A 27,037-nucleotide genomic window follows, 5' to 3' on the forward strand; every position below is an offset into this window, starting at 1 on the left:
TGATCAGCCTAGGCGCTTTGGCCTGTTGTAGCTGCATTTGTGAGAGGCAAAAAAGGAGAGGTGCTTAAGTTTAGATGGAAGACTCAGAAAAGCTTTTGTTTTTTAGACAGACAGGCGTCTTCTCAGCTGGGAGGTTGTCTTATTGCATTCTTTTCAGGAAAAGGCTGTAGTCCCTGCAAGGACTGCCTCATAGAGAAGGCTGGGGAATGGCAGGGCTGCTGGCACTGGCCAAGTGAGGAAGCCCCCTTCCCAGCTGCTTCCAATGTCAGTCCCTTACCCCACCCTTCTTCCACTTCATGCTATAGGTAAACTTTGGCCAAGGCAGTGGTGGTGTGTTTTGCGCAGGCCTGCTCTTGCCTTCTCACTTTCTGTCAACGTAATCCAGTGTATTGTGCAATACAGCCTGGGTGCTGATATGCCATAAAAACTTACAGATTGCCTGGCTTGCCCTTACGATGACGGCATTAGGCCTGTGCTGGCGATTTTCTGTGGTGACATAAACATACCTGACGTGCTTGTGTGTGTGTAGGTTACGGATCCAGCCCTCCAGCCCACCTCCAAACCATCCCAGCAACCATCTCTTCAGGCAAACGGACAGCAGCCCCCCTCCAGTCAGCAGCAGCATGCTCCAGAGCCACAGTAAGTGCCAACAGCATCTCTCTCCTGCCGAGCTGCATTTTGGTTTTGTCCCCATCCCCGCCGGGGGTTGCTTGCTCCAGCTAGCTGGGAGAGTCCCAGGTTAGGCGGTCTGCTACCTTCACCATTAGAACTCAGTTGAGGGATGAGTGAGCAATCACAGTTGTTTCCTGAAATGGTGGACAAAGAACCCCTCCCCGCTGCTTACACAGAGAGTAGCCATTGTGAATCCCAGCCAAGGCAGTTAATGGAAAGGCTTCCATTTCGCAGGTGCAGCCTCGCCGTCGCAGTTCCAAGGGATGCCCTCTCACAGCGCCATCTTCCAGCAGTCGGGCAGTTGCTCACCTCCCCCCAATGTGGCCCTCTCCTGCATGGGCATGCCGCAGCAAGTGCAGGGGCAACCGGTAGCCATCCAAGTGCAGGAGCCAGGAGATGGGATGGGCGGCAGCCTCTTGCAGGCTGGGCGGGGCATGCCCACCCCTGCCAGTGCCAATCAGCTGCAGATGCACCATCGTGCCAGTCTGATGGCCTCCCTGACTTACGGGCACAGGCCCCTCTCCAAGCAGCTCAGCGCGGACAACGCAGAATCGCACAGGTATGGCTATGGCAACAATGGGGTAATTTTGGGGTGTTATGTGTGCCAATTCACAATTGGTCTGGCTAGCAGCTACGCAGTGTGTGAGATTCCCAAGTGGTGTGCTTCCTGGACCAGAGTACTTCTCTCCCAGGCTAGGCCTGGTCCGTTTGTGGGGTGTGCAGGTGGTGACCCTGCAGAAAGGGTTTTGAGAAAGGGTTGGGTAGATGGGCAGAGGGGCAGCTGAGCAATGATTATTAGCCGAGCTCTCTCTGAATGGAACTTTTTCTCTTTCCTGAGGCTAGATGATGTGGGATGTGGAAGTGATGAGGTCATCTCTTCTTTCTGGGCCAACTGGCTGGCTGCTGCTGAAGACCAGCCCAAATCGTCCTTATGGGCCGCAAAGCACTTGAGGCACAGTTCCTTAGAGTGTCTCCTGTGCTCCTAAAGAGCTTCCTTCCTTCCTTCTCTCTCTGTCTCTCAATCCGCACAGGTATCCGTCAACTGGCTACGACCAGGTGCACTTGCACCCCCACCTGTTTCCGGAGCAGGCCCGTGTCCCTCCAAGCAGCTACAGCCCTGCTACAGCAGTGGGCTTCCCTCCGCAGGTGGAGCAGTTCCCCAGCTTCTCCCAGAGCGCTCAGCAGCAGCAGCATTATGCCACGTCAGCCCTGCAGCAGGCGCTGCTGTCTCCCACCCCGCCAGACTACAGCCGGCACCAGCAAGTCCCACACATCCTGCAGGGTCTGCTCTCGCCCCGGCACTCGCTCACGGGCCACACGGACCTGCGGTTGCCCCAGGCTGAGGTGGCACAGCTCATCAAGCGGCGGCAGCAGCAGCAGGAATTCCAGGAGCTGATCCGGCACATGAGCCAAGGGGAGAGCGGACATGTGGCCACCAGCGTGGCCCAGAAACTGTCAGAGCGCCAGGCTCTGTCTTTGCCTTATCAGAACACTGACACGTACCACCACCCTCACCATCACCACCACCACCACCACCACACCAGTCCCCAGCACCTCTTGAAAGTGAGGGCGCACGAATGTATCCAGCAGGCGCCAGCCTCGGTGCCGGCCCACGGGTACGCTCACCAGCCCACCTTGGTCCACTCGGAGAGCATGGAGGAGGAAGTGGACTGCGTGTGTGAAGGGGAACGGGACAGCTTCCCAGGCAATAAGACCAAAGCTTGCCACGAGGCTCCACTGCTCTTAAGTGCCGGTGGTCCTGGGGACCCAGACGCTTTGTTTGGGACTGCCAAGCAGGAGCAGGAATTGGGGGCGCACCATTACAGGCACCAGCCAGCCGCCACCTTCAGTCGGAATAAGGTGCCCGGTAGAGGTAAGGCCAGGCCCTGCCCAGGGGCACAGAACAGGGCACCATTGGGTGGCCGGTTGGGTGGGGCTAACCTGGATGGGCAGGGGGCAGAAAGAGGCGAGAAACTCTGAGGAATAGGACCTGGGTTGCTGAGCAGGCCGCCTTCACATGCTGCTCTGCAAGTGGCACCTGTCTTGATGGAGGATGGGCAGGTGGGAGGAGAGCAGGGCAGGCTCCCAGGGCTTACGGGCATGGACAGGGTGGTGGTTGGAGGGGGGAAAGGGGCTTATTCGCACCGGACATCACTAATTTATGGAATCAGCTGCCACAGGGTGTCATGATGGCCCGTGGCTTTCAAAGGGGGTTAGACAAATCCATGGAGCCTGCAGAAGAGGAAATGCCAACAAAGGGAAACCTCAAGCTTGGAGCCTGCCTGCCTCCTGATATCATCTTCTGAGGAGTAGCAACAGGGGGCTGTTGCCTTCTTACATTCCTTGTGAGATCATTAAGAGGCACTGGGACCAGAAGAGTCATTGCCCTTGTCCAGCTGATCTCTTCTGATCATCTAGGGCCCTCCCGCTTGCTGCTTGAGTTAATGGCAGTTCAGTGGATTGGCTCTAGGAGAGGCAGGCTCAAGGCCCAGCTGAGCTGGGAACTCACATGGATTCGGGGGTGAGCCACCATCCTCTCTTGGTCTTAATCATTCCCATCTGTGAAATGGGAGGGCAAGCAAGGTAAATACCACAGAGCCATTTTCCAAGTTGGTATAGAAGGATTGACCTTGTGTGAATGGTGGTGCCTTGCCCCCCCCACCCCAGTTCAGGGTATTAAGAGTGCAGGCAGGTCGGCATTCAGGCAGCAAGCAAACGCTTCCGGAAGTGTTTGTGGCACAGGGTTGGTATGGGGGTGAATTTGCTCAGGAGGAGAAGGAGCTTCTTGGTGCTCTCAGCACATGGGACAGTGGCCCAAGGGAAGGAAAGCAAGCAAGCCAGGCTTCACACTTGCCTCCTCAGCCAAGCTAAGAGCTCCTGTGTGTTGCCTTCCACCTGCATGGCTTGATGAGAGCACCCTGATCAGGACCCTATTTCTCTCCCTTGCCTTGTCCTGCTCTGGCCAAATATGGCCTGCTGCTCATTTTGGTGGTGGCAATGGCATGCTGCTTCAAGATCTAGCAGATGTCAGGGGCAGGCAGCTGGTCACTGGAGGTCCTCCATTTGGAGGAGCAGCAGGAAGGAGGGTAGAGGCCTCTCTGGTGGCAGAGTTGGCCATATTCCCCCTCTCCTGCCTAAAGCATCCTCTGTTTGTTTTTCCAGGAAAGTTAAACTGACTCCAGCTTTGCGGCTACATATAGAAAGAGTGGTGTGATAGACGGGAATCCTGGGTACTCTTTGGGATTGTGAAATCCTGGCTAATTATTTATTTAAAGTCCTTTTTATCCTCTCTCAAGCTGAAAAGGCTGCCAGAGCAGCTTACGGATTTTTATTTACTTATTTATTTTTAAAAACCCACAGCCACTGCCCCTTGCATTCTAAAAGGCACAACACACACACACAAAAAGGAATAGGGATAGAGGAGGGGGAAAGTATGCTTAAGCACCAGTTCTGAAAGTTTAAGAGTCCTTTAAAACAACAAGCTGGGCTGAAAACAGTCGGCGAGGGGGGGGGGAGCCCAAAAGAGCGTTTCCCCTCCTGTCCCTGTTTTCCATGTAAAATCCTAGTTCTGACAAAAAGGCCACCTCCATGCCTCCTACTCTTTGGCCAGAGCCAGGGCTTGTTGCACCTTAGGCCCGAGGAAAGAGCTTTGGGGGAGACACAGGTGAGGGCGTTGTGCTGTGTAGATGCCTCCCATCTGTCTACAGCGCTGCCTGCTAGTAGCCCTTTCTGTGCCCTGTGGGTGGTGGCTCCTGAGGTGATAAAGGACAGCCTTTACACCCTGCAAGAACAACAGTTTTGTCAGCAGTTGATCTTTGGCCTGGCCCCTTTGGAATGAGGAGCACCGGCCTTTGGAATCGTTCCACTGCATGTCTCCGCTGTGTGGAATGGGGGAAGGTGGGTCCATGCCAGGAAGCGGGCTGTGCCTTGTGGGCCTGAGCTAGGCACTTTCTGCCTGTTGGGGAAGGATCTCCTGTACAGGCTCCACTGCAGGGAACAGAAGCTGCTTGTGGGTCTTTGCACAACTGTGTGTCCAGCAGCAGGTGTCCCACACATGAGAGAGGGAAGGCTGCCTTTTTTTGTTTTGGGGTGCTGTGTAGAGCCCACCAAGGAGCTGCACTTGGCTCTCACCTCCTCCCATATCCAGGGGCATCTCCACAGGCTGTGCCGCAGAGAGTCTACGCAAAACGTGGTTTCATACCAGGAAGTGGCTCTCCTGCTGCTGCTGTTGCTGAGAATCAAAGAGGAGGGTGTGTGTGTTGTGATTGGCAGGTTGGCCCTGAGCTGGTTGTGCTCTGTCGCAGGGCCATTGTGAGGATAAAAGTGGGGTAATTCCCATGAATGTATTGATGGAAAGAGTGTGCAGTGAATGAGAAAAAGGAATGAAAAGGGGTTTCTCTCTCCTTGTACTTACGGCCTGAGCCAGAAGGATTTTAGGGTACTTGTGGCTGGGAAATGGGTGCCTTTGAAGGGACATAATGCTCTTTCCCCTCCCTCCTCTTTTGTCTTTCTCTCCCTTTCCCACAAAGACTCCATGGCCACAGGTTGCATGGAAAGAAGCTCTCCTGGTCACGTGGAGATGCCAGATGCAGATGGGCCAGAGGGTTATCCCACAAGGCCGATTCCTGGTGTGCATCACAGATCCCGGCCTTTGCAGAGACACCACACCATTCAAAACAGTGACGATGCCTATGTATGTTGGGGAGAGGGGTGTTGGTGGGGATGGGGGCCCCCTGTGTCAAGGTGACACACCTGTCCTATGGTATGGTGGAGGTGAAGGCCCTGGTCCCACCTCCTCTGGCCAGCCTCTTCCTTCTCATTCTTTAGCAGTGCCCCCTGCAGGTCTCTGAGCCTTTCCTTTCTGCTCCCTGCAGGTGCAACTGGACACTCTTCCGGGCATGAGCCTAATGGCAGGGAAGGCGCTCAGCTCTGCCCGCATGTCCGACGCTGTGCTCAGCCAGTCTTCCCTCATGGGCAGCCAACCGCTCCATGATGGGGAGAGTGAAGAAGGTGAGTGCTTGGAGCCTCCAGCGCCGCCAGGTGGTGCCTCTTTGCATGTCCAGCCAAAAGCATCTGACTTAGGGCTGGGCAGAGTGACCTGTTTGCTTGGCCTGTCCCAGGAAAGCGAGACGGGGACAGTTCTGGATTTAAGAGGTGGGGAGCATCTGTGAGTGCTCTGTGTCTGTGGGCCTGGAGTGGGAGCGGGCACATTAACAACCCCACCCTTCTCGCACTAGGCACCAGGTTGAACATCTAGATGGGACAGCGGGATCCTTTGTTAAGCTTTCTGCATAAAGCTGCAGTCCTCTCTGCCCTTGGCATGCCCTGTGGCTCCTAAATCTTGGAGCCAAACACACACTTCCAGGCCTTGCCTGAGCTGTCACTTCAGCTTCCCTTGTCTTTGGTTTTGCAGACTGTGGAGAGAACTTGGAAGGTCAAGAGCACCTGAACCTAGCAGATGGCAACCAGCATCTAAACACCTCTTGTTACTCTTCCACGTGTATTACTGACGTCCTGCTGAGTTACAAGCACCCAGAGGTGCCCTTTGGGATGGAGCAGGCTGGGGTCTAGAGATCAGGCAGGCTACAGTAAGTAGCATTCGAGTCCAAACTTGTGCCAGGCACTGGGGAGATGCATGGGCCCCTTCCATGAAAGAAAGGGGATTGGGGGGTGGGAAGTACCCTCCTTTTTAATGTTGGCCTACCCACTACCTGGACCTGCACTACACCGTGCTCACTGGGGAAGCAAGCGCCACTTCCAAAGTTTCTGCAGGGGTGGGCCTATCGGTTTGCTGCTGCTGCTGCTGCTGCTGCTGGAGCTGAGCAGAGCTCTCTCTGGACCAGCCGCAAGTCTCGGGACCTTGCAGGCAGAAGAGCCAGGCATGAGGAAATACTGTGTCTGCGTCCCTGGGGCATTCAAGGTTGGGTGTCGCATTCCTGGCTCAGAGGTCAAGAGGCTTAGTAGGCTCAGAGTTCGAAAGGTGCTCTTCTCACTCCTGCCTTTGGGAAGGGGCAGAGCTCTGGGCTCTCTCTGGCTCCCCAGTGAGCTGCTCCTGCTCCTGAAGCCATTGCCAAGAGGGCCTTGCTAGGCCAGCCAGTTTTATGCCTGGCGACGGGAGTGTGGAGCAGCGTGGGGCACAAGAAAGGTTTAGTGAGGTTCATCTGTGTAGCTGTGTAGGCAAGTGTCTAGTATTCCTGCCACCCACTCCCCTCTCTTTGTCTCTCTCATTTTCCGGCAGGGGTATGTACAGCTTTGAAACAAAAAGGTCCATTTCAAACCAACAGTATCTCGCAGCGTTGCGCCAAATGGCCGTCCCGTTTCTCCTTGACGGAAATCTTGTGGCGGCTTCTCCTCCTCCTCCTCCTCAACCTCCTCGTTGGTTCAACAGTGTGCTTGTTCCTTTCGGATGTTCATTATTGCCATATTTGCCTGTGACGCCAGCCATTCTGGAAGGACCAGAGCACCCCCCCCCCCCCGCACAGAAGCTGCAGGGGGCAGTTTGCGGGCAGCTGCCGGCTTGGAGGGCCCCCCCCTTCCCAGTCAGTGGCAGTTGCCAGGGAAGGGGGCAGCCAGCCTTGCCTGGAAAACCTGATGGCAGAAGGGGAGAGGAGCTCTGCCCACCCGCAAGCAATAAGCAGCTGTTTTGGACGGTGCCTCTTCATGATCTGCCTTTGCAGTGGCCCCTCCAGGCCAGGGGGCTGGTGGGTGTGGCGGGGGCTGTGCTTGCGGAGGGGCCGAGAGCCAAGCCTCCACGTCTGCCTTCCATGCATCGCTTGCCTCCCACCCCTTGGCCATTCCCCCCCCTCCCCACCGCAGTGGTGCAATATTGCTTTTGTGTGTCTCTCCTCTGTCAGCCTTTCTGTTTTAAATTTTGTCACTCTGTCCTTTCTTCCGTTTCTCTTTTTTTTTTTGTACATCTCTCCCCCCCCATTTAATTCCATGTGCTACTACTTCTTCTTTTTTCCCCCTTTTTCCCCTTTGTTTCGAGAAAACCTGGTTCTTGTTTTCAACTTGCTTTCCCTTCAGATCATGTAGGAATTTGTTTTGGTAAATGTTTTATTATTGTTGTTGTTATTATTATTAATAATAAATTAATTGTTAATAAAAGGCAGGATGCATTTTGCCCCTCCCCTTCTACCCCGCCCCATGTTGCTGCTTGCCCCTCCCCCATCTTCCTCCCAGTATTGGCTTTTCTCCAGTGTGGCAGCGGTGGTGCCCCTGGCGTTGCCGCGGAGACCGTCTCTCCCTTTCTCTCAGCCCTTGGGGAACTCGTTTTCTGTGACTGGTCCAGGGTCTGGGGCACCTCCAGCGGCTGGGCCTCCGGGGAGTCTCTCCTGTCATCTTTTCTGCCTTTGGAACTTTTGACAAAGCTGCAACAGAGAATCCCTATTACTGACTCTTTTTGGAAGAATTTTTTTAAAAGGATTAAATATATATATAAATATATATATCAATGCAGCCCTCCTGAATTTGCACAGAAGAAGTGTGAGACCAGCATGGCTGAGGTTCTTTTGCTATCGTCATCATCACCATCATCATCCTCCTGTTCCTCGTTCTCACCTTTCCAGCAGCATCTGGATACCAAGATGTGCAAGCGATGGTGGGGGGAAGCCTCTTCCTCCTCCTCCTCCTCCTCCTCCTCCTCGAGGCTGGATTGTGGCCGGGGTTCCACTGAGGCGGGGGACTCGCTTACCAGGGAAGAAGAATGGGCCATGGAGGGGCAGGAGGAATTTGAGGGCTGCTCACTGCTCCCTCCTGCCACTGGGAGGGAGGGGCCAAAAGGCACCGAAAGCCTCCTCTGGCCTAGCTTTGGACTCTTGCTTTGGTTTTTCCTTCTGTTTACATGATCCTGAGAGATGACAGCAGCATCAGCCGCCCTCCAAGCAAACCGCCGTGCAGGGACTGGCCTGGCTATGCTGTTTTGCAGTATCACACTTTTTGTTTTGTTATTTTTTTGTTCTTGCGGGGGGGATTCTTTTGTTTTTAATCATTGCTTTGTATTGTAGTAATCAATACTCGCAGTATATGTTGAATGTATCATATACTTTGCTATTATTTCTGTTTTGGGGGAAATGTCCAAAGTATTTTTTCTCATTTATGTTGGACTAAAAACAAAGAACCCACACAAACAAACTCCCCAGATTTTCAGCAAAATCTTAGTTCAGTTTTTTTCCGTTTGTTTGTTCGTTTTCGGTGGGTCATTTTGCAACTAGTAACTTAGTTGGACGTGGGATCATGACAAATAAACCCATGATTATGATTGGCTCTCAGCAGCTCTGGTCTGGCTTTTCTCTTGCTGTTGTGTCCAGGGTTGGGGAGTAAAAAAAAGCTAAAGGTAAAGGTACCCCTGCCCGTAGGGGCCAGTCGTGTCCGACTCTAGGGTTGTGCGCCCATCTCGCTTAAGAGGCCGGGGGCCAGCGCTGTCCAAGGACACTTCTGGGTCACGTGGCCAGTGTGACGAAGCTGCTCTGGCGAGCCAGCACCAGCGCAGCACACGGAAACGCCGTTTACCTTCCCGCTATAAAGCGGTACCTATTTATCTACTTGCACTTAAGGGTGCTTTCGAACTGCTAGGTGGGCAGGAGCTGGGACCAAAAGACAGGAGCTCACCCCGCCGCGGGGATTTGAACCGCCGACCATACGATCGGCAAGTCCTAGGCACTGAGGTTTTACCCACAGCGCCACCCGCGTCCCTAGGGTTGGGGAGTGGTGGTGCCTTAAGCTGGGATTGTCCCTGAACAAGTGGCAGTGATGGCTCTGGAGACCCTCCTTAGGCAGAGGACCCTTGCGTTCTGACCATGTGCTGCATTGGTAGCAGCCCAAGCCCATGTTTGGGTCGTTGCATACTTCAGGGTCAGTAGAGCTTCAGGCGGGAGGGAAGGGACTCAGTGACAGAGCATCTTTGCAAGCAAAAGATCCCAGGTTGAATTTTCTAGCACAGCGTTTCCCAAACCTGTATCATTGCAGGGCCCCACCTGCCTCCTCCATTGCATCCCATCACCAGGGTTAGTATCAAAAGGCCCTCCTGCTGCACACTGCTCATGACCTAGAGGAAGGGGGCATTATTGGGACTAGAATGCTCTTTGGTGTGTATCTGCTTAGCATCTCCCTTTGAGGAGGTGCCATAATGTGAGCATTTTTGTCTGAAAATGGCATGCCAAGGAGTGATTAGCTAAGGTCGGGTCCTGTTGAGAGTTTTAGTCTGGTGGCATCCAATGGCAATTTGTGCTCCCTGAGGAGATCTTTGATTCCACCAGAGAAGTTGTTTGTCCTTTAAAGCCAAGCTGGCTGATACAAGAGCAGCCTTTTTGTCATTTTGATAGCCCTGGGCTTGGATTCCAAGCAGAGCCTCCACAACCTCAGTCACATTTCTTTGGGCGATGGGCTTGCGAGAGAATGGGTTGGTGTCACCGCTGCTTCGTTCTCCTACCCCAGTGAGTCCTGTTGATTCATTCCCAGGGTGGGAGGCTAAGAATGGAGCACAGTGCCTAAATGGGTTTACTTGGATTTCTCTTCCAGAAAGTCTGGATTGGGGGTTCCTTGTATGCATCTTGTCCCTGTCTGAGACATTGTGGAGCTTCTGCCAGCCAGTGCTGACTATATGGAGCTGGCTGGACCTTAAGGGGCTGACTCAGTAGAAGGCAGCTTCCTATGCTCTGCAGATGATGGAACTACAGCTGCAGTCCTCAGTAAGGCTGTTCTGATGGGTATGGGCTTCAACTAAAAGGCTGGCAGAGTTTCCCTTGCTGTTATCTCCTGTGTCTCCAGCCTCAAAGTTGCCATAGATATCAAAACTCTTGATGGAATGGCAGTAAAAGGACACATGCAAAATGGTGCTAACTGATAGGGATTATTATGTTTCCTGCTTGGCAGGGGGTTGGACTCGATGGCCCTTGTGGTCTCTTCCAACTCTATGATTCTGGGATTCTATTCTATTAGTCTTTATGGTGCCCTTAAACTTGGCTTTTGCTCCAACAGACTAAGCCATGTATGGAAACAGAATCAGGATGTGTTTCTCGTCTTCTGGAGAGCAACTCCCCCTCCCTCTGGAGACAAGTTTCCTGGCACTGTGAATTCTAAGATGAGTGGCAGCCCCACTTTTGTGGAGGTTTCATGTAATCAGGCTCCGCCCTCCCATGGCAGAGAAAGCCATGCCCAGAATTTCTTGCATTCAGTTGCACCACACAGTCACCAGCCTTCCTATCTGATGTAAAATCCAGCACTCTCAAGGAGAGGCTGAGGTTTATTGGATGTATGTATTGCTTCACACGGAATAAAGTCCTGAAGTGATCTGCAACTAAGTAAAACATAACAGTGATACAATCACGTCAGCATATTAAAAACAGCACAATACTGTATCATTGGTGCTGCCTCAATGCCCAAGAAAACAAAAGGATGGCAAGGGTGGCACCAGGTGGGCCTCCCTTGGGGGAGAGCATTCCATTAAGTTGGGAAGGCAATTTTCGGGCCTTTCCAACCTTGAACAATGAGATGGAATCTCAGAAGTCATGGGATGGGTCCATAACTCTGGCAGATCACTTGCTCTGCCCACAGTAGGTCAATCTCTGGTATCATCAAGTTTGAAAAATGATCCTTGCCTGCCTAAGATCCTAGAAAGCCCCAATCAGAGGACACCAGCCTCCTCAGTGTTTTTGGACAGTGATTCCCATCATCCCCCTTGACTTTCCTGCCTGTGGCTGATGGGAGTTGTAGTTCAACAACTTCTGGAACACGTCAGGTTGGGGAAGGCTGGAGTAGACAGTATCACGCCATGACAAAGTCTCATCTGGTATAAGGCAGTTTCCTGTGTTAAGGAGACTCCTGTGTTAAGGAGACTGTGTTAAGGTCAGAGGGTGGGGCAAAGATAATCCACATTATCTCCCCGGGGCCAGCAATCCAAGAATGAAGTAGGCAGAATGAGCAAATGCATCCAAATGCTTGAGTCTGCACAATGTGTTCAGATTGCAGTTACTCTCTTAGTGGAGTCAGGAGGTTTTCTTCTGAGATAGAGCCTCAGACATCTTTGGAACAACCCTCTACAGCTGTGGTGGTTCTTCCCATAGAGCTGCTTTCCCTAACCTGGCTCTGTCCAGATGTTTTGCACTCCAAAGAAAAATAATCAGGCACTTGCTGGAAGCAAGAGCCCTTCTCCCCGATAACTGCCCATTTGCTGTTACAGATAGGTAGCCGTGTTGGTCTGCCATAGTCAAAACAAAAAAAAAAATCCTTCCAGTAGCACCTTAAAGACCAACTAAGTTAGTTCTTGGTATGAGCTTTCGTGTGCATGCACACTTCTTCAGATACACCCATTTGCTGCCCATTTGCTGTGAGCAAAACCCCTTTTCTTCCTCTTGTGTATGGGGAAGCGTTCCAGTGTGTGAACCCCCACCATCACTTGCAGCCAGGCCCAAGTCAGCCACTTTCTCTGATGTTTGTCCTTGTCAAGAGAGGAGAGGTTTTGCCTGGGGAAGTGGGGGGCTAGGATAGAAAGCAGCTTACAGTAGGTACAACTTTCCTCGCATGCGGGCCCCCCAGCAAAGGAGAACAACCCCAGTTATTGGCCTGTTGTTAAAGGCTTGCCTGGCCCATGCTGGGAGGCTTCAGGTCACAGAGTTGTTCTCCTGAAGTTATTGCTAAAGGCACCGAGGACAGAGTCCTCAAACCACTTGGGAACAACAACAGGAGCCTTGCAAATCTCCTTCCTTGGCGGCTGCCCAGCTGAGCAGAGGGGTCTGTGGGGTTCCTGTTCTGCCCACAAGTGCAAATCTGGGTCAGAGAGCTGGCCCCAGGCCCAGCTTCTGTGTTTGTTCCGGAGTCCCTTGCCAGGCCCCTGTTGCTCCTTGATCGTGCGCGTTCCCCCTGGGGATGTGTGTTTGATCCTTGAACTCTAAGCGCCACATAGTCACGACTTGGGAGTGAATTCCCCATTTACAGCTTTGACTTATCTTCGGCAATAAACAACCACCTCTGGTATAAATAGCCACCGCCGAGAAGGATCGGTCACACGAAGCAGCAGACGCTGAAAGGACTGGTAAGAATCTGGGCCTCTCCTGGTACTATGGCTTGCTTCTCTCTCTCTTTCTCTCTTTCTCTCTCTCTCACTCTTCTCTCTCCCTCTCTCAAAGCTCTTTGAAAAGACTTTGCTTCCCCTGCAGAGAAGTTGCCTCTCCATTTCTTTCTTGATCAGCCTTTGCCAACTCCCCCGTGCCCACCCGATGTTTTGGACCACAGATCCCATCAGCACCAGCTAGCACAGCAGCCCGAGCACATCAGGAGGGCACCACCAGGTTGGCAAAGGCTGGCTTGGTTGTTCTGCCTGGGGCTTCCTCTTGGATATATCAATGGATACCTTCGGGTGTATACCTTTGGAAGGGAAGCTCAATGGACTCTTCCAATGAGCAGGTGCCCCAGCTTGGGAAGCCTCTCTGGGCATCTTGCTGCTGCTGCTGGGCTAGGTGGACATAGCAGATCTTGTGTGCAAGAATTCTTGCTTAAGGGCAGAAAGAGCTGCCCTGTGGGGTCATGCCAAGGGGAGCCCACATCACCTTGAATCCGGCTGCTTCTCAAAATGGCCAGCCCGGTGCCTCCAGGGAAGCCCACAAGCAAGACTTTATGGTAACTAGTCCTTCTGTGTTGCTTGCTAACTGGCAAGATCCGCTGGATCTGGTCTTCCCATTGGCTCTTCTGGCTAATCTTCAGCATGCCTCTTTTTCTCCTCACTTCCAATTTCTCTCTTTCTTGGTCTTGGGAGAGAAAAGCTCAAGAAATCCTTTTGTTGTTGTTTTTCTACATCTTTGTGGATTCTTCTGGCCTGACGTGATCCCCTTCTGCAGTCTCCAGGTTGGAACGCATTGCAAGATGAGAGCCATCACAGTGACCCTGGCCCTGGTGTTCCTCACAGGTGAGTCCCCCCGACCCTGTGCTCACGGGCAGGGAATGGCAGCTCTCCCTGAGGCAGCCCAACTCCTGCCCAAGAACCTTGGGGGGATGAGCTCTGAAGGACATGCTCTGATCTCTGCTAATCTCTGCTTGCGCGTGGAGGGAGGAGTAGCCGTAGAGGAGTGGGCTCTGCCATTGCAGGGCCAAACTGGGGAGACCTGGCTCGCTTCTGACTGCCCCTTTCTAAACGCTCTGCCCTTAGGCTCTAACTATTATTGCATTGCTTCTGCAGGAACCCAGGCCCGCCACTTCTGGCAGCAAGATGAGCCCCAACAAACCCCCTTGGAGCGCGTGCACGACGCTCTCACCGTTTACGTAGAAACCATCAGGACTGGTCTCCGTGAAGCCATCACTCAGCTGGATAACTCCGAATGGGGCAAGGAAGTAGAGTGAGTAGCAAATTAGGGGCAAGCAGGGAATAGACTGGCAGGCTGTAGGCTTTTGGGGTGGCCAAAGCTCCTTCCCCTTTACCCCCTCAGGAGTGATGCTTCTGCCTCAGGAGGGCTTTCCATCTGTGCAGTGAGGGAGGGGGGCAGGGAGGAGTGAGTGGCTGGCTGGCTTTGTGGATACCAAACCTATGTCCCCCAGATCTCCATTCACCCTCATGGAACTGTGGTGCAGCACCGTCCTCCGGCACACACACCCCGGCTAAAAGCCAGATATGGGGGGGGGGGGTGCCTTACATCCACTCTGATCTCAGGGGCCTTCCCTGGGAGGGACAGCCCCACAAAATCTAGAGGGGCTGGATTACGTGACCCGCCTCACCCCACCCCACCCCGGCTGGGCTACTGAACAGCATCACAAATTCATAGCCGAAAGAGGAGCCTCAAATATACTTTTTTAGGCAACTGCTAAATAGACATGCTTTGTATGAACCCTATAAACAGATTTTAAAAAAATGAAATTAGACAACTGAGGTGTGTATGTGACAGGGTGGGGGGAGGAATCCTTTTATAAAGGCTGAGTAGATGCCATATTTTTATCGACGCAGCCTTGGCTCATGTTGGCTGCTGCTGCTCCTGCTGCTATTGGGCGAGGAGGCAGTTTTGGCAGGTCTCTGTGTTGGGTTCAGACAGCAAAGAGGCTCCTCTTTTGTTGTGATGAGTTTCTCCCAAGAGAGCATCCCCACTCCAAAGGCAAGACCCAGCTCTGGCAGTCGAAGGCATTCCAACATGTTGGAAAGAGCAAAAGACACTAAAACAAAGTGGCCTCCCCAACACTGATGGCCAGAGCAGAGGGTGGCTTCCTTGCTTCTGCTCCACATTGTATAAAGAGGTAGCAGAGACCCTGACCTTCCTTAGCAGAACAGGAGGTCGAAACTGGCTGGTGCTTCTCGAGGACAGAGGTGCTTCCTTCTTCTTCTGGGCTGGAGCAAGAGGTCTAGGCACCAACTCTGCCCTCCCTTCACCCACTAACTCGGTCTCCCCATCCTCTCTCTGTAGCCTAAGCCTGGTTCCGAAATTGGACAAGGCGCACCAGATATTAGCTGAGTTGCACAAAGAAATAGCCCCTGAGATGGAAGAACTGAAGCAAGAGCTGAAAGTGCACTGGGACAAGGGGATCGAGGAGCTGAAGAAGCACTTGGAAAGCGTGAATGCCAATATCCAGCCCTACTTTGATGAATTCAGCAAGAAGCTCCACCAGGAAATAGATGCTCTCCGGGCCAAGGCAGAGCCCATTGAGCAGGAGGTGAAGCAGATTGTGCGCCAGAACCTGGAGACAATTCAGGAGAAGGTGAGGCCAGTGGCCGAGGAAGCGCGGGACAAGCTGCGGGACCACGTGGACGAGCTGCGTGCCAAGGTGGCCCCCCACGCCGAAGAGATGCGCCAGAGGCTGAGCCAGAAGCTGCAGGAGCTCCGGGAGCAGGGCGCCCCCAAGTTGAGAGAGTTTCAGGCCGAGGCCCAGAAGCACTTCACTGCCCTGCGGGAGAAGGTAGGACCCATGGTGGAGAAGCTGCGTGAGCAACTGCCCACGAGCGTGGAAAGCTTCAAGACCTACGTGGAGGGCCTCATCGCCAGTGTGCAAAAGGCCGTGGAGGACGAGGTGAAGAAGGGGCAGCAACAGCAGGCCGCCTAGAGAGAAGCATGGCAGCCCGTCTCCTTCCAGGATCCTGCCTGGACCTTTGGGCCTCCCCCTTCCCTCTGATCAGGGTTCCTCTGAATAAGCACTGCCTCCCCACTTCGGTATTTATCGCTGACCTTTCCCACCCCACATTTTGGCACCACAACCCTGGGTGGGTTAATGGGGTGTGAGCAGGGAAAGGAGGGGTTGCAACTCCTCCCCACGCCCTTAAGACCCCAGCTGGAAGACCTCAGGCTGGAGTGGAAGAAAACCTAGCTTCTCTCCCCCTCTTCTCCCCGCTGCCATCCCTGCCTGCTCAGTCCAGTGCCTCTCTCCTTCTCTTTTGCCGAATAAAAAGCAACTTTAAGAGATATGGCTATTGTGTGATGGATGTCTGCTGCCATGAAGGGGGCTGGGAGCCGTAGGGCACGACTGGGGGGGGGGTCAGAAGGGGGAGGGCAGTGAGAGGTGGGTAGGAACTGAAGCGTTGGCATTTGGGGTGGGGGTGGGGATTCCTTTTGCAGGTTTTGCCAGTCCAAAGGTCCCGTTTCCTCCTGGCTAGTTCTGTGGGTGTCTCCCCACCATGCCCAATGCCTTAGTGGGGGAGGGAGGCCTAGATTAAGAGAGGGTGGGTCCTGAAGGAGGGAGAGGAGGCTGCTTCAGGTGCCAGACGTTTTGGGGTTAAAAGATAGAGGGAGTTGTCTGCAGGCAAGGACAGCTGCCTCAAAGAGGTTCAGGCCATATACACCCCTGGATGAATTTGCTAGGGATGCAGCAATGACCCCATGCAACAGCACAGCTGCCCAGTGCCCCTGCAATCTCTTGGCAAGGCCAAGTGGAAGAAGGCTGCCGCCACTGTGTGAGACAGATTTTTGGTTTATTCCCAGCTCTTGGAATCAAAAATATATTGGGACTGGGAAGAACTAGAGGGAGTTTGGGAGGGGGGGCAGAGCCAGGGAAGAAATCCCTGCCGTTTGAGGGCAAAGAGATCGGCCTCTCTCTCTCTCTCTCTCTCTCTCTCTCTCTCTCTCTCTCTCTCTCTCTGTGTGTGTGTGTGTGTAGAGTCCACCACAAAAATGTACACTCAACTCAGCAGTTTGTTTAAAAAACAAAACAGGGCAGCTAAATCTGAAAGTGAACAAGTGCCTAGCCAATTATTGTCTTGGCCATTTGGCCTCCTGGTGGCAGTGGCTGTTATGCCAACTGATCTTTGTCCTTAGGTAGCGCAGGGCAGAACTTTTCTCAACTCTCCTGTGGGTTGTGCTGGCAGATGGAGCCAGGAGGAGCTGTAGGAGACCCCCTGGCTAGGTGAAGTTGCCTCTCTCCCTGCTTGCTTGCCTGCCACCACCAAACCCACCAAACCTAGGTCACCACGAACACATCAAGATTCTCTCTCTCCTTTCCCCCTTCCTCAGATTCAGGCCAAATTCATCCCAACTGGCAGCAGGAGGGAAGGGATCAAGCAGGTGCCCTGAAAGGGCGAAGTTTTGATTCTGGAGAGTGCGTTTTAACTGGAAAGGGTCTTTACTCAGGATGCCTCCCCCTGCCCACTTACATAGTTGCTCAAGGAAGGGGATCCCACCCACATCTGGAAATGTGTTTGTTTTGCTCTTGGGTGGTTCTGGTGGGAAACCACTGAAAGCCTCCCAAAAAGTCTTTTTGAAAGTGTCTCTCTTGCTCCATCAAGACCTCTGCCCAGTTTGCTTTGTTGGTTCACAGCAAGAAACTCAACCATGCAAAGGGTTTGCAAGATTTAATGGGGGAAAGTGCCACGCTTAATGAACATTGAGATGTCTGAGGGAAGGAGGGAATGAAGGAGTGACTAGGCAGGGCAGGGAAAAGGAGAAAGAGTGGCAAATGTTGAAATCCTTGCCCATCACTGAGGACAACTTTAGCACCCTGCCGCTGTACTGGGAAGGGCGAGAGATCCTCCTGGAATTGTGTGGAATCAAAGTTCCATCATGCTGCAGGTGCCGGCGTCTTCAAAAATGTGGCAATCTTCTCCTTTACACGGCCAATGTATTGAACTGCATTTGCCCAGCCGTTAGTGATCCATTCCCTAAAAGGCAGTAGGGGTGGATTGAAGGAAAAGGTGCATTTAATTGCTGTGGATCCATCCCTAAAGGGTCACTTAGTGCAGTGTGGCAAATGAGAGCTTTTCTTGGTTTCAGAAATTCCCCCACCCCAACCCCTTTAGGAAAGTAGGAATTCCAAGCCCCCTGGAAGCCTGGCTATTGCCAGAGTTCTACTACACCCACTGTGTGTTGCAAGAATCTTCCATGTCTGCGGGCCCAGAAGTAGCCACCTCTGCCCCACGTATTGTGACAGGTGCCAATAGCACCTTTGGGGTCTCAGCAAGAGGCTGCTGCCCCAGGGGAGACAGTGGGTGGAAATGAATAATAATAAGAAGAGTTTGGATTTGATATCCCGCTTTATCACTACCCGAAGGAGTCTCAAAGCGGCTAACATTCTCCTTTCCCTTCCTCCCCCACAACAAACACTCTGTGAGGTGAGTGGGGCTGAGAGACTTCAGAGAAGTGTGACTGGCCCAAGGTAACCCAGCAGCTGCAGGTGGAGGAGCGGAGACACGAACCCAGTTCCCCAGATTACGAGTCTACCGCTCTTAACCACCACACCACACTGGCTCTCAAGGCTTTCCTTATGCCAAGGAGGGGATTCTAGGAAGGGGGGCAGGTTCAGGAGATAATCCTGTTTGCTGATACGTGCAGCCTCACACGGCATGCATCAAGGGTGCCACCTGACCCTCAGGATCGTGGGTGCCCACCGCCATAACACAGATGTGCAGTGACACACGCACATGCCTGCATGTAGTGTGTGCGACGTCACACGTTGGATTTTTGGAAGGGGGCTCCTTCAAAACCACAATGCAACATTGTGCATCATGTGCATGATGTCACACACACTATGTGCAGTTTTGTGCATGTGACATCGCATGTCATCATTGTAGTGGCCAGCAGCTCTGCCTCCGAATTCGAGCCCCAACCTCGGAAACAGGTGACTCACTGGCTGGCTGCAAAGGGCGGAGCTGAACTGCTTCTCTCTTGGCTGGCTGGTTGGCTGTCACCGATTTTGCTCATTGACTTTATGGCTCTGCTCATTATATTATTGTGGATGCCTAAGCACCCATGGCCCCCTGGAGTTGGATCCTATGGCATGCATCCACCCCCCGCCCCCACCCCTGTCCCTCCTTCCCTTCTGCTCTGTCCCAACCTTTCCCCTTCCTTGAGCTTGGAAGGCCTCCCCCACCTGGCCTGCTGGGCTGCCTCCGACTCTCGGAGGGTGGTGAAGCGCTCCTGGGTCTTTTGGATGGCTTGCTGGGCAAAGACTTGCACTTTGGCCACCAAACTCCCCTTTGGGGCATCTTGAGCTTCTGCAAGACAAAAAAGAAAAGGGGGTGGGATATGGAGCAAACAAGCACTTTCCCGCTCCCCTCCCAACACATACACTTCCCCCTCTATTTGGGGGGAGACGAGGACAGAATCTCAGCCGCCTTGTTGGTTGATTCCCCATGCCAAAGAAATAGGGGCGGGGTGGGGGACCAAATGGGTTGTGTGAATGATCTGTTCTTCCAGGTGCTTCCTATCACCATCAGGTGTGCCTTTGCCCCTAGCTTCAGCCAAGAAGGGATGCTCATGTAAGCTAGAGAGCCCATGACACCCAGACCCTCCAAGTGTCTCTATTTTCCAGGGTAAAGGTAAAGGGACCTCTGACCATTAGGTCCAGTTGTGGCCGACTCTGGGGTTGTGGCGCTCATCTCACTTTATTGGCTGAGGGAACCAGCGTTTGTCCGCAGACAGCTTCCGGGTCATGTGGCCAGCATGACTAAGCCACTTCTGGCGAACCAGAGCAGCGCACGGAAACACCATTTACCTTTCCACCAGAGTGGTACCTATTTATCTACTTGCACTTTGACATGCTTTTGAACTGCTAGGTTGGCAGGAGCAGGGACTGAGCAACGGGAGCTCACCCCGTCGCGGGGATTCGAACCGCCGACCTTCTGATCGGCAAGTCCTAGACTCTGTGGTTTAACCCACAGTGCCACCCACATCCCATTTTCCAGGGACAGTCCTGGATTTACAGAAGCTGTCCTGGTTTCTCATTTGATCCCTGAATGCCCTGCTTTTCCTTAGGACGTCCCCTATCTTCATCGGAGAAATGTTGGATGGGATGGTAGGATATCTCTAGTTTCATGGGAGAATTGTTGCAGGGCATTCAGTTGGTGGCCCCAAAGGGAGGGATCCCCCTTCCTCTTCCCACCAGGAGCCAAGTAGCTGGCTGGATTTCAGTTGTTCCCCTTGCACCCTCTTCCACACAGGCAGGCATGTGTGAGAGCAATACTGTTCTGGCACTGGGGTGGGGGTTTCTTACGTGCAAACGCAGCAAGCAGCGCCAGAAGGACAAAGAGCAGTGGAAGGAGCCTTCTCATTCTGTCGCTTGGCTGGACCTGTGATGGGAAGGAATGGCAGGTCAGATCACCATTGGCCACTGAAGGCCCAGAAGGTACCATCCCCAGTAGTCTGGGGCTGAGGCGACGCCTGCGCTAGACTAGTGCCGGAGCCGTCATTCAGCTGTGCAGAACAGGGTGTTGAGAAGGAAGGGCTGCTGTAGCCCAGGAGTAGAACATCGGTTCTGATGCAGTTTTGTATCAGCTTTGCATGCTGAAGGTCACAGGTTTGGTCCCCGCTTTCCAGCGACTCTATATAGGTTTGGGAGAGGCCCCACCTGACAAGACACTAGAGAACTTCTTGCTGCCAAGCCATGCAGATCATAGAATTGTAAGGTTGGTCTGTGTTGGAGATGTAAGGAGAGATCCTTATATCATGTATGGTAGGGATGTGATAAAATAAAAAATTTGGGGGGAAATATACATGAGGAACTGAAAAAAAATGTTTAAAACAATTGGTAAGAAGCCGGAAACATTCCTTTTAGGAATTATAACAAATGACATCCCCAAAGACGTGAAGAGAATCTTTTTATAGGCAACAGCTGCCGCAAGGTTATTGATTGCAAAAAATTGGAAAATCAGAAGAAGTACCAACATTGAAAGATTGGCAATATATTTTTTTTTTGAGATGATTGAATTAGCAAAAATGACGGCAACAATTAGAATGCAACCTAATCAAAATCTCAAACAGGAATGGAAATGTGTAGAAGAATACATGACCAAAAGATGCTCCAACAAGAACTTACTGATGTGTATAGACTGATTTCACAAAGTTAAGTCAAGTTAAGCTAAGCAGATATATAAGACTGAATGTTTAATTATTAAGATACAAAATTACAATCTCAATAATAAAGTTACAAAATAGTAACAAGGAAGTCACACACGGGTGGAGGGAAGACACGGGGGAAGAAATAAGAAATGGATAAATGTTGTTACATTATGAAATGTGAAAATGTGAGTTTACGAATATAATGTATATGTATCAATATGTAAAGATTTCATATATGTATTGCAACATTAATAATAAATAAATTAAGTGCAGAGAGAGAGAGAGAGAATCGTAAGGTTGGAAGGGACCCGAGGGTCATCTAGTCCAGCCCCCTGCAATGCAGGAATCTCAACTAAAGCAGCCATGACAGATGGCCACTCAACTTAAAAACCTCCAAGGAGGCAGATGGACAGATGTCTGACTTGGGATAAGACAGCTAGCTTCCTGTGTTCCTAGATTTTGGCAAGCCCTGAGATTTGGCAAGCCCCCATAGAGTTCAATCCCACACCCAACTCTGCTACCAGGAGGGTGGGCACTCAGTGGCAGAGCTCCCACCTGCCGTGCATGCAGGGGGTCCCAAGTTCCACCCCCACTCAGCAGGATCCAGAAGGTCTCTGGTGGCTGGGCTTCGAAAGGGACTTTGCTTTACCTAACCCGGGACAGCACCTGCCAGTCAGATTTGCCAAGGCTGGGGCCAAATTTGCCATATATCTGCTTCAGGATAAGGTGCCCTGTTGTGCCCATTAGGCGATCCAAGCCGGTACCTTGGACCCAGTTCAATTCCAGACCAGTTTGGGCAGGGTGTGGCCAGCTCAGCTGACTCGGCTTCCATAGGATATGCTGTTCCATAGATTGCAGCAGTTGCTCCTTGAAATTTCCACCAGCTATTTTTAAAAAGAACAAAAGGATCCTAGACTATCTCCTTTGCCCCTTCTCTGTGCCTGTCTTCCTAGATGTGATGTCACTGTTTGTGGGGAGCAGTGGCAGACCTACATTATGGGAACCCTGAAGCATGAAATGTCATGGGGTGTGTGTGTGTTCCTTTGCAACCACAACAAAGTCTAGGTAAACACTGTTACCTTTTTCCTTTTTCCCAACTAATCTTTATTAGTTTTTCAATTAGATACTCCACATACACATATTGTACTACATTTTACATTTATACTTGCTCTTCAGAGCTGACTTCCCTCCTTCCTTCTTCTGGTTTTTTATATCACATATAATTTTATCGCATTATTTTCTTCCATTTTGTATATTGTTATTCATTTTCCATATTTGTCCATAGTATATCCACAAACAAATTAAGTCCTCATGTTTATACAATTCTTGTTGTCTGTCTGTCTGTCGCCTTTTTCAGTGGGGTTGTTCCACCACACCTTTACATTTGTGCTACTGACTCTCAAACTTTGGGGTTGTTGAAATATATATACAACAATAAAGAATCAATTTGACTTAGTTCAATGCAACTGAAACTGAGTCTACTAGATGCAATTTTTTAAAAGCAATGTGTACTCAAGTTGCTTCTGGGGCCCCTCTGGGATTAAGGAACCTAAGGCTTAAGATTCATTAGTTTCATAGCACATCTGCCCCTGGTGGGGAGGGAAATGCCCTCTGCACATCCTCAGAGTCACACTTCCTATTTCATCCTGGGAACATATCTAGGCTCAGACTGGTTTAGATTGAAGTAAAAATTGAGGTTCGGCTTTTGCTGCCCAACTCCCCATGGGACCCTGTGTCTCCTAAGTCCATGATCGGTCAGAGAAGAATGGATGGAGGCAGCATCCAGTGGAAAGCAAGGCAGATATTTATTTTTTCTTTTGCAACAGAGTTCTCTCCCCTCCTTCTAAGCAGGGAGAGAGACCCTGAACAAAAGTGTGCAGGAACCTTAAAAGATTTTTGACATTGCCCAACCCCCTTTAACCAAAGACCACCCCAAAATCATCATACATACATCAGAGGAGGCAGTCTACACCAGAAATCCTGATAATGGTCACTGGTTGCATTACCTGGGCAGTCTGGCCATTCTTTTGTGATGGTGAATATTTTAGTTCCTGAATCAAGTCACAGGCTTACCCTGTTCATACACAAATACGCCCTCCTGCCAACCTAGCAGTTCGAAAGCACACCAGTGCAAGTAGATAAATAGGTACCACTGCGACGGGAAGGTAAACGACATTTCCATGTGCTCTGGTTTCCGACACAGTGTTCTGTTGCACCAGAAGCAGTTTAGTCATGCTGGCCACATGGCTCAGAAACCTGTCTGTGGGCAATCGCTGGTTCCCTCGGCCTGAAAGCGAGATGAGTGCTGCAACCCCATAGTCGCCTTTGACTGGACTTAACTGTCCAGGGGTCCTTTACCTTTACACCCTTAAAACAGGATTTGTAAGCGAAAAGATAATGGGAAGGCTTTCCCCATTTACCTCCCTAAATGCAGAGGAATATTTGACGTCATTGGGAGAGTCAAAATGGCTTCAGGATTGCTCTCCTGTACTATTTCAGACACATACGTGCGCATTTATTGTAGATTTGAGACCTTAGAATTCTTAATAACAAGATTAAGCCCTGGCTCCCCTGTTGGCAAAAGGTAGGGGTGAGCAGTTCCTCCTTCGGGGAATATGCCTTTTTAAATGCACAAATCGGCCTGGAAGAAGTCAGGTGCTCCAAAGCAGTTTGTGACTGAACAGACTCCCTTCCTGTTCCCTTTGCTCCACCCAGCAAGTCTCTCCCGCTCTTACCTGTTCCTTCTTCTCAGGAGGTGTTGTCTGGCGCCTGCCTGGGCAGCTTCTCATTTATAAACCCCCAGGCTGTAGGGGCTATTGGACTAAAGGTCAACCAGGAGACCTGAGGGGAGGGGGACCATCTCTTGCTGACTCCCCCCTCCTCCTGTCGCCATGTTTGCTCAGCTGAAGCCTGTGCTGGAGGTGGAGAAATCCCGTCTCTGCTACCAAGGTTCCTGCATTGCTTTGTGGGCAGCCCCTGCCTGGCCCTCTCTGACTTTGGCACTGGTCTTCTTTATGGGCTAGCAGATGGCTCTTCTTCCCAGGGATCAGTGGCATAGCGTGGGGGGTGCAGGTGGGGCCGGCCGCACCGGGTGCAACATCTGAGGGTTAGGGTTAGGGGGCGCAAATCCACGGGTTAGGGGGCACAAATTACTTGCCTTGCCCCGGGTGCTGACAACCCACGCTACGCCACTGCCAGGGATAGCACTCTAGCCTTATCCTTTGTCCATGTATGCCAGGTACTCGTCCCCTTTGTTGAAGAAAGATGCTCCCGCCATCTTTGTTGCGTAAGAGTCAGGAAGAAACTGTGTGCCCAGGTTGGCACTCTGCTGAGTCTGGCACTGGTGACTTTCCTGTTTGCTTTTCACCAGTATTCTCCTTGAGGAAGAGTTCGGTGAAGCTCAAAAGCTTGCACATTGCATTGGCTCATCGTTGACCCTGAATAAAATGGTGTGCCACAACCACCACCCTGCTCATTGTTTTGGGGAGCAGGAATTGATGCCTCTCTTGTTCTAGCAATGTTTGTACATATCCTTGCCTATTTGGGGCACATGCAGAGCTCATTCCAAGCTGCCTGTCAACACCGGCAGTGTTTGCAGTTCGGAATACTGCGTTGTCAACAAGATTGCAGGAGGCAAAAACACCCTGGCTTCAGCTTGCTCTGCAGGTGTCCCACAAATCTTTTGTCTTAACATTTGTTTAGAAGATAAGAAGAGCCTGTTGCTGGATCAGGCCAGCGGCTTGACTAGTGGAGCATCCTGTTCTCACAGGGCCAACCAGATGCCTGTGGGAAACTCACAAAGCAGGATTCGACCAGAAAAGCACTTTCCATTTCTGTGGTTTCCAGCAACTGGTATTCAGAAGTACTGCTGTCTCTGTCTGTGGAGGTGAAACATAGCCATTGTGGGTTGTAGCAATTGATAACCTCCTTTATGAATTTGTCTAATCCTCTTTTAATGTACAGTGGTACCTCGGGTTAAGTACTGTACTTAATTCGGTCCAGAGCTCCGTTCTTAACCTGAAACTGTTCTTAACCTGAAAAACCACTTTAGCTAATGGGGCCTCCTGCTGCCGCCGCGCCGCCGTTGTGCGATTTATGTTCTCAACCTGAAGCAAAGTTCTTAACCTGAAGCACTATTTCTGGGTTAGCGGAGTCTGTAACCTGAAGTGTATGTAACCTGAAGCATATGTAACCTGAGGTACCACGGTATTTTAATATTCTGTTGGAAGCCGCCCAGAGTGTCTGGGGAAACCCAGCCAGATGGGTGGGGTATAAATAATAAATTATTATTATTATTATTATTATTATTATTATTATTATGCCATCCAAGTTGGTGGCCATCATTGCTTCCTGTGGCAGAGAGTTCCACAGTTCTTCATGAAGCACTTCCTTTTCTCTGCCCTGAATCTTCCAGCATTCGGCTATGTCAGCTGTCCATGAGTTCTAGTCTTGCAAGAGATGGAGAAGAACTTTTCTTCTTCCACTTTCTCTACTTTCTCCTATGTTGCATCTTACTCCCCTTTTTTCTAAACTAAGGAATCTGAAACACTGCAACCATCCCTCACTGGGCAGTCGCTCCATCCCCTTGATCATTTTGCTCTCCCCTTTTCCAAACCTTTTCCTACTCTAAAATATTCTTTTTGAGGCGAGGCAACCAGAACTGCACACAACATCCCAAATGTGGTCACCCATAGATTTGTAGAGCTGCATTATATCAGCAATTTTATGTTCAATTTCTTCCTAATGATCCATAGCATTGAATTTGTGGGGGTTTTTTTACAGCTGCCACACACTGGGTCAACATCTTTATCAAGCCATCTACTATAACCCCCCAAGATCTTGTTCCTGGCCAGTCACCACTAGTGCATATATGTGCACTTGCCCCACAAACATATATGTGAAATTAAGAATTTTTTGCTGCAACAAAAAAGCTTAGGGAAGCTTTTAATGTTTGATGTATTATAGTAGTTTAATATTTTTTTGGAAGCCGCCCAGAGTGGCTGGGGAAGCCCAGCCAGATGGGTGGGGTGTAAATAAATATTATTATTATTATTATTATTATTATTATTATTATTATTATTATTATTATTATTTACATGCATCACTCTACACTTGTTTACATTGAATTCCATTTGCCATTTCACCCGCTTTGGAGAGATCCTTTAGGAGCTCTTCACAGTCTCTTTTTCTTTTAACAACCCTGAACAATTTAGTATCAGAAATAAAGTGAAATTGGGTCTTTGGGTCCAATTCCTGCCTGGGGGAACTTGCACTGCACAGTGGAGCTCATGACAGCTTTGCCAGCTTCCTGCTCGAGTTTGGACTGTCTGTTGGCCTGGATCTGAGATACTTGCCCACTGTGTGCCTATTGTAGACAGTGGTGAGCTAAATGGAAACTTCCTATGTTCCTAAGTGACCTATCCAGGCAATGCGGCGGTGGTTCTTTCATCTATCTATTTATCTCTGACCCCCTGTTCCTGCCCCATCACCTTCCAGCTCCTGGAAGGTGACTGTCTGAACCAGGGAGCCTTCAGAATGGGAAAGAGCTCAAACCCGTCCAACAGTTTGTTGTCCCTCCTTCGTAATGCCTGAAGAGGGTTTCAGTGTCCTAGTGTTCCACGCCTTTCGACTTTTTGGGCCATTCTCCCACCTCCAGTATTTATCTGCTGATTTTTTGTACTACTGCTTACCCCGGACTTAACCTATGTCTGCCAGTCCTTCTGTCTCTTGTGACTGCATGGTGCAATTTTGGCAAAGAATAGAAGCGCAGGAAGACTTGAATCAGGATAGATGGTTTTCTTGCTGGTTAAATGGACTCTTGTTGCTGCTTTGGGTACACTGTCTTTTCCTGGAGCCTGTGGCTTGGCTCGCTTGCCAGAGCCGCCTCTTTGTCTTGCAGGCAGTTCTTACCTCCTTGTGATTTGCTGTGGTCTGGATTATGGAGGGTGCTGGGTGGTTGCCTGAGCTCACCAGCAGGGGGCTGAGCTGGCCAGCCTTTTTCTCCTTCCGAAAATTCTGTTAGAGGCCTCCATAGTACTCTGTGTATGAGGGATGCACTGGAATGAGTGACGGCCATTAGTAAGAATGGGCATCCGGGAAACCTTGAACCATCTTGCATTACACAACGGAAC

General features: G+C 51.2%; 3 protein-coding genes and 1 long non-coding RNA gene across 6 annotated transcripts in view; 3 read left to right on the forward strand and 1 right to left on the reverse strand.

Annotated features, from left to right (window-relative positions):
• Nucleotides 1-8,942, forward strand: part of SIK3 (SIK family kinase 3) — a 93,218-nt gene extending 84,276 nt beyond the window's left edge. For 2 of the 3 annotated variants that reach the window (XM_081889746.1, XM_081889748.1), the window contains 7 exons: nt 530-639; nt 907-1,231; nt 1,704-2,545; nt 5,202-5,365; nt 5,547-5,682; nt 6,086-6,260; nt 6,911-8,942. In XM_081889746.1, coding sequence (XP_081745872.1) covers nt 530-639; nt 907-1,231; nt 1,704-2,545; nt 5,202-5,365; nt 5,547-5,682; nt 6,086-6,243 — 1,735 coding nt within the window. In that variant the 3' untranslated portion in view covers nt 6,244-6,260; nt 6,911-8,942. Of the gene's footprint in view, nt 1-529; nt 640-906; nt 1,232-1,703; nt 2,546-5,201; nt 5,366-5,546; nt 5,683-6,085; nt 6,265-6,910 lie in introns of all 3 variants that reach the window. The other variant, XM_081889747.1, reaches the window with a different exon arrangement.
• LOC309357745 lies at nt 2,557-4,066 on the forward strand. Its single transcript, XR_014163222.1, has 2 exons — nt 2,557-3,281; nt 3,340-4,066. It is a non-coding gene; the product is annotated as an uncharacterized lncRNA (long non-coding RNA).
• Nucleotides 8,943-12,581: 3,639 nt separating the features above from the next.
• On the forward strand, nt 12,582-16,041 carry APOA1 (apolipoprotein A1). Its single transcript, XM_081890019.1, has 4 exons — nt 12,582-12,703; nt 13,506-13,573; nt 13,844-14,000; nt 15,054-16,041. The coding sequence occupies exons 2-4, from the start codon at nt 13,531-13,533 to the stop codon at nt 15,685-15,687; spliced, it is 834 nt and encodes a 277-aa protein (XP_081746145.1). The 5' UTR covers nt 12,582-12,703; nt 13,506-13,530; the 3' UTR covers nt 15,688-16,041.
• Nucleotides 16,042-16,553: 512 nt separating this feature from the next.
• Nucleotides 16,554-23,681, reverse strand: APOC3 (apolipoprotein C3). Its single transcript, XM_081890085.1, has 4 exons — nt 23,642-23,681; nt 20,062-20,137; nt 18,940-19,063; nt 16,554-17,731 (listed from the first exon to the last, which is right to left on the reverse strand). Exons 2-4 carry the CDS (start codon nt 20,117-20,119, stop codon nt 17,632-17,634), a joined length of 282 nt encoding a protein of 93 aa, XP_081746211.1. The 5' UTR covers nt 20,120-20,137; nt 23,642-23,681; the 3' UTR covers nt 16,554-17,631.
• Between the last annotated feature and the right edge of the window lie 3,356 nt (nt 23,682-27,037).

The sequence above is a fragment of the Podarcis melisellensis genome, assembly GCF_964234715.1.
Source record: "Podarcis melisellensis genome assembly, chromosome: 15".
Lineage (NCBI taxonomy): Eukaryota > Metazoa > Chordata > Lepidosauria > Squamata > Lacertidae > Podarcis > Podarcis melisellensis.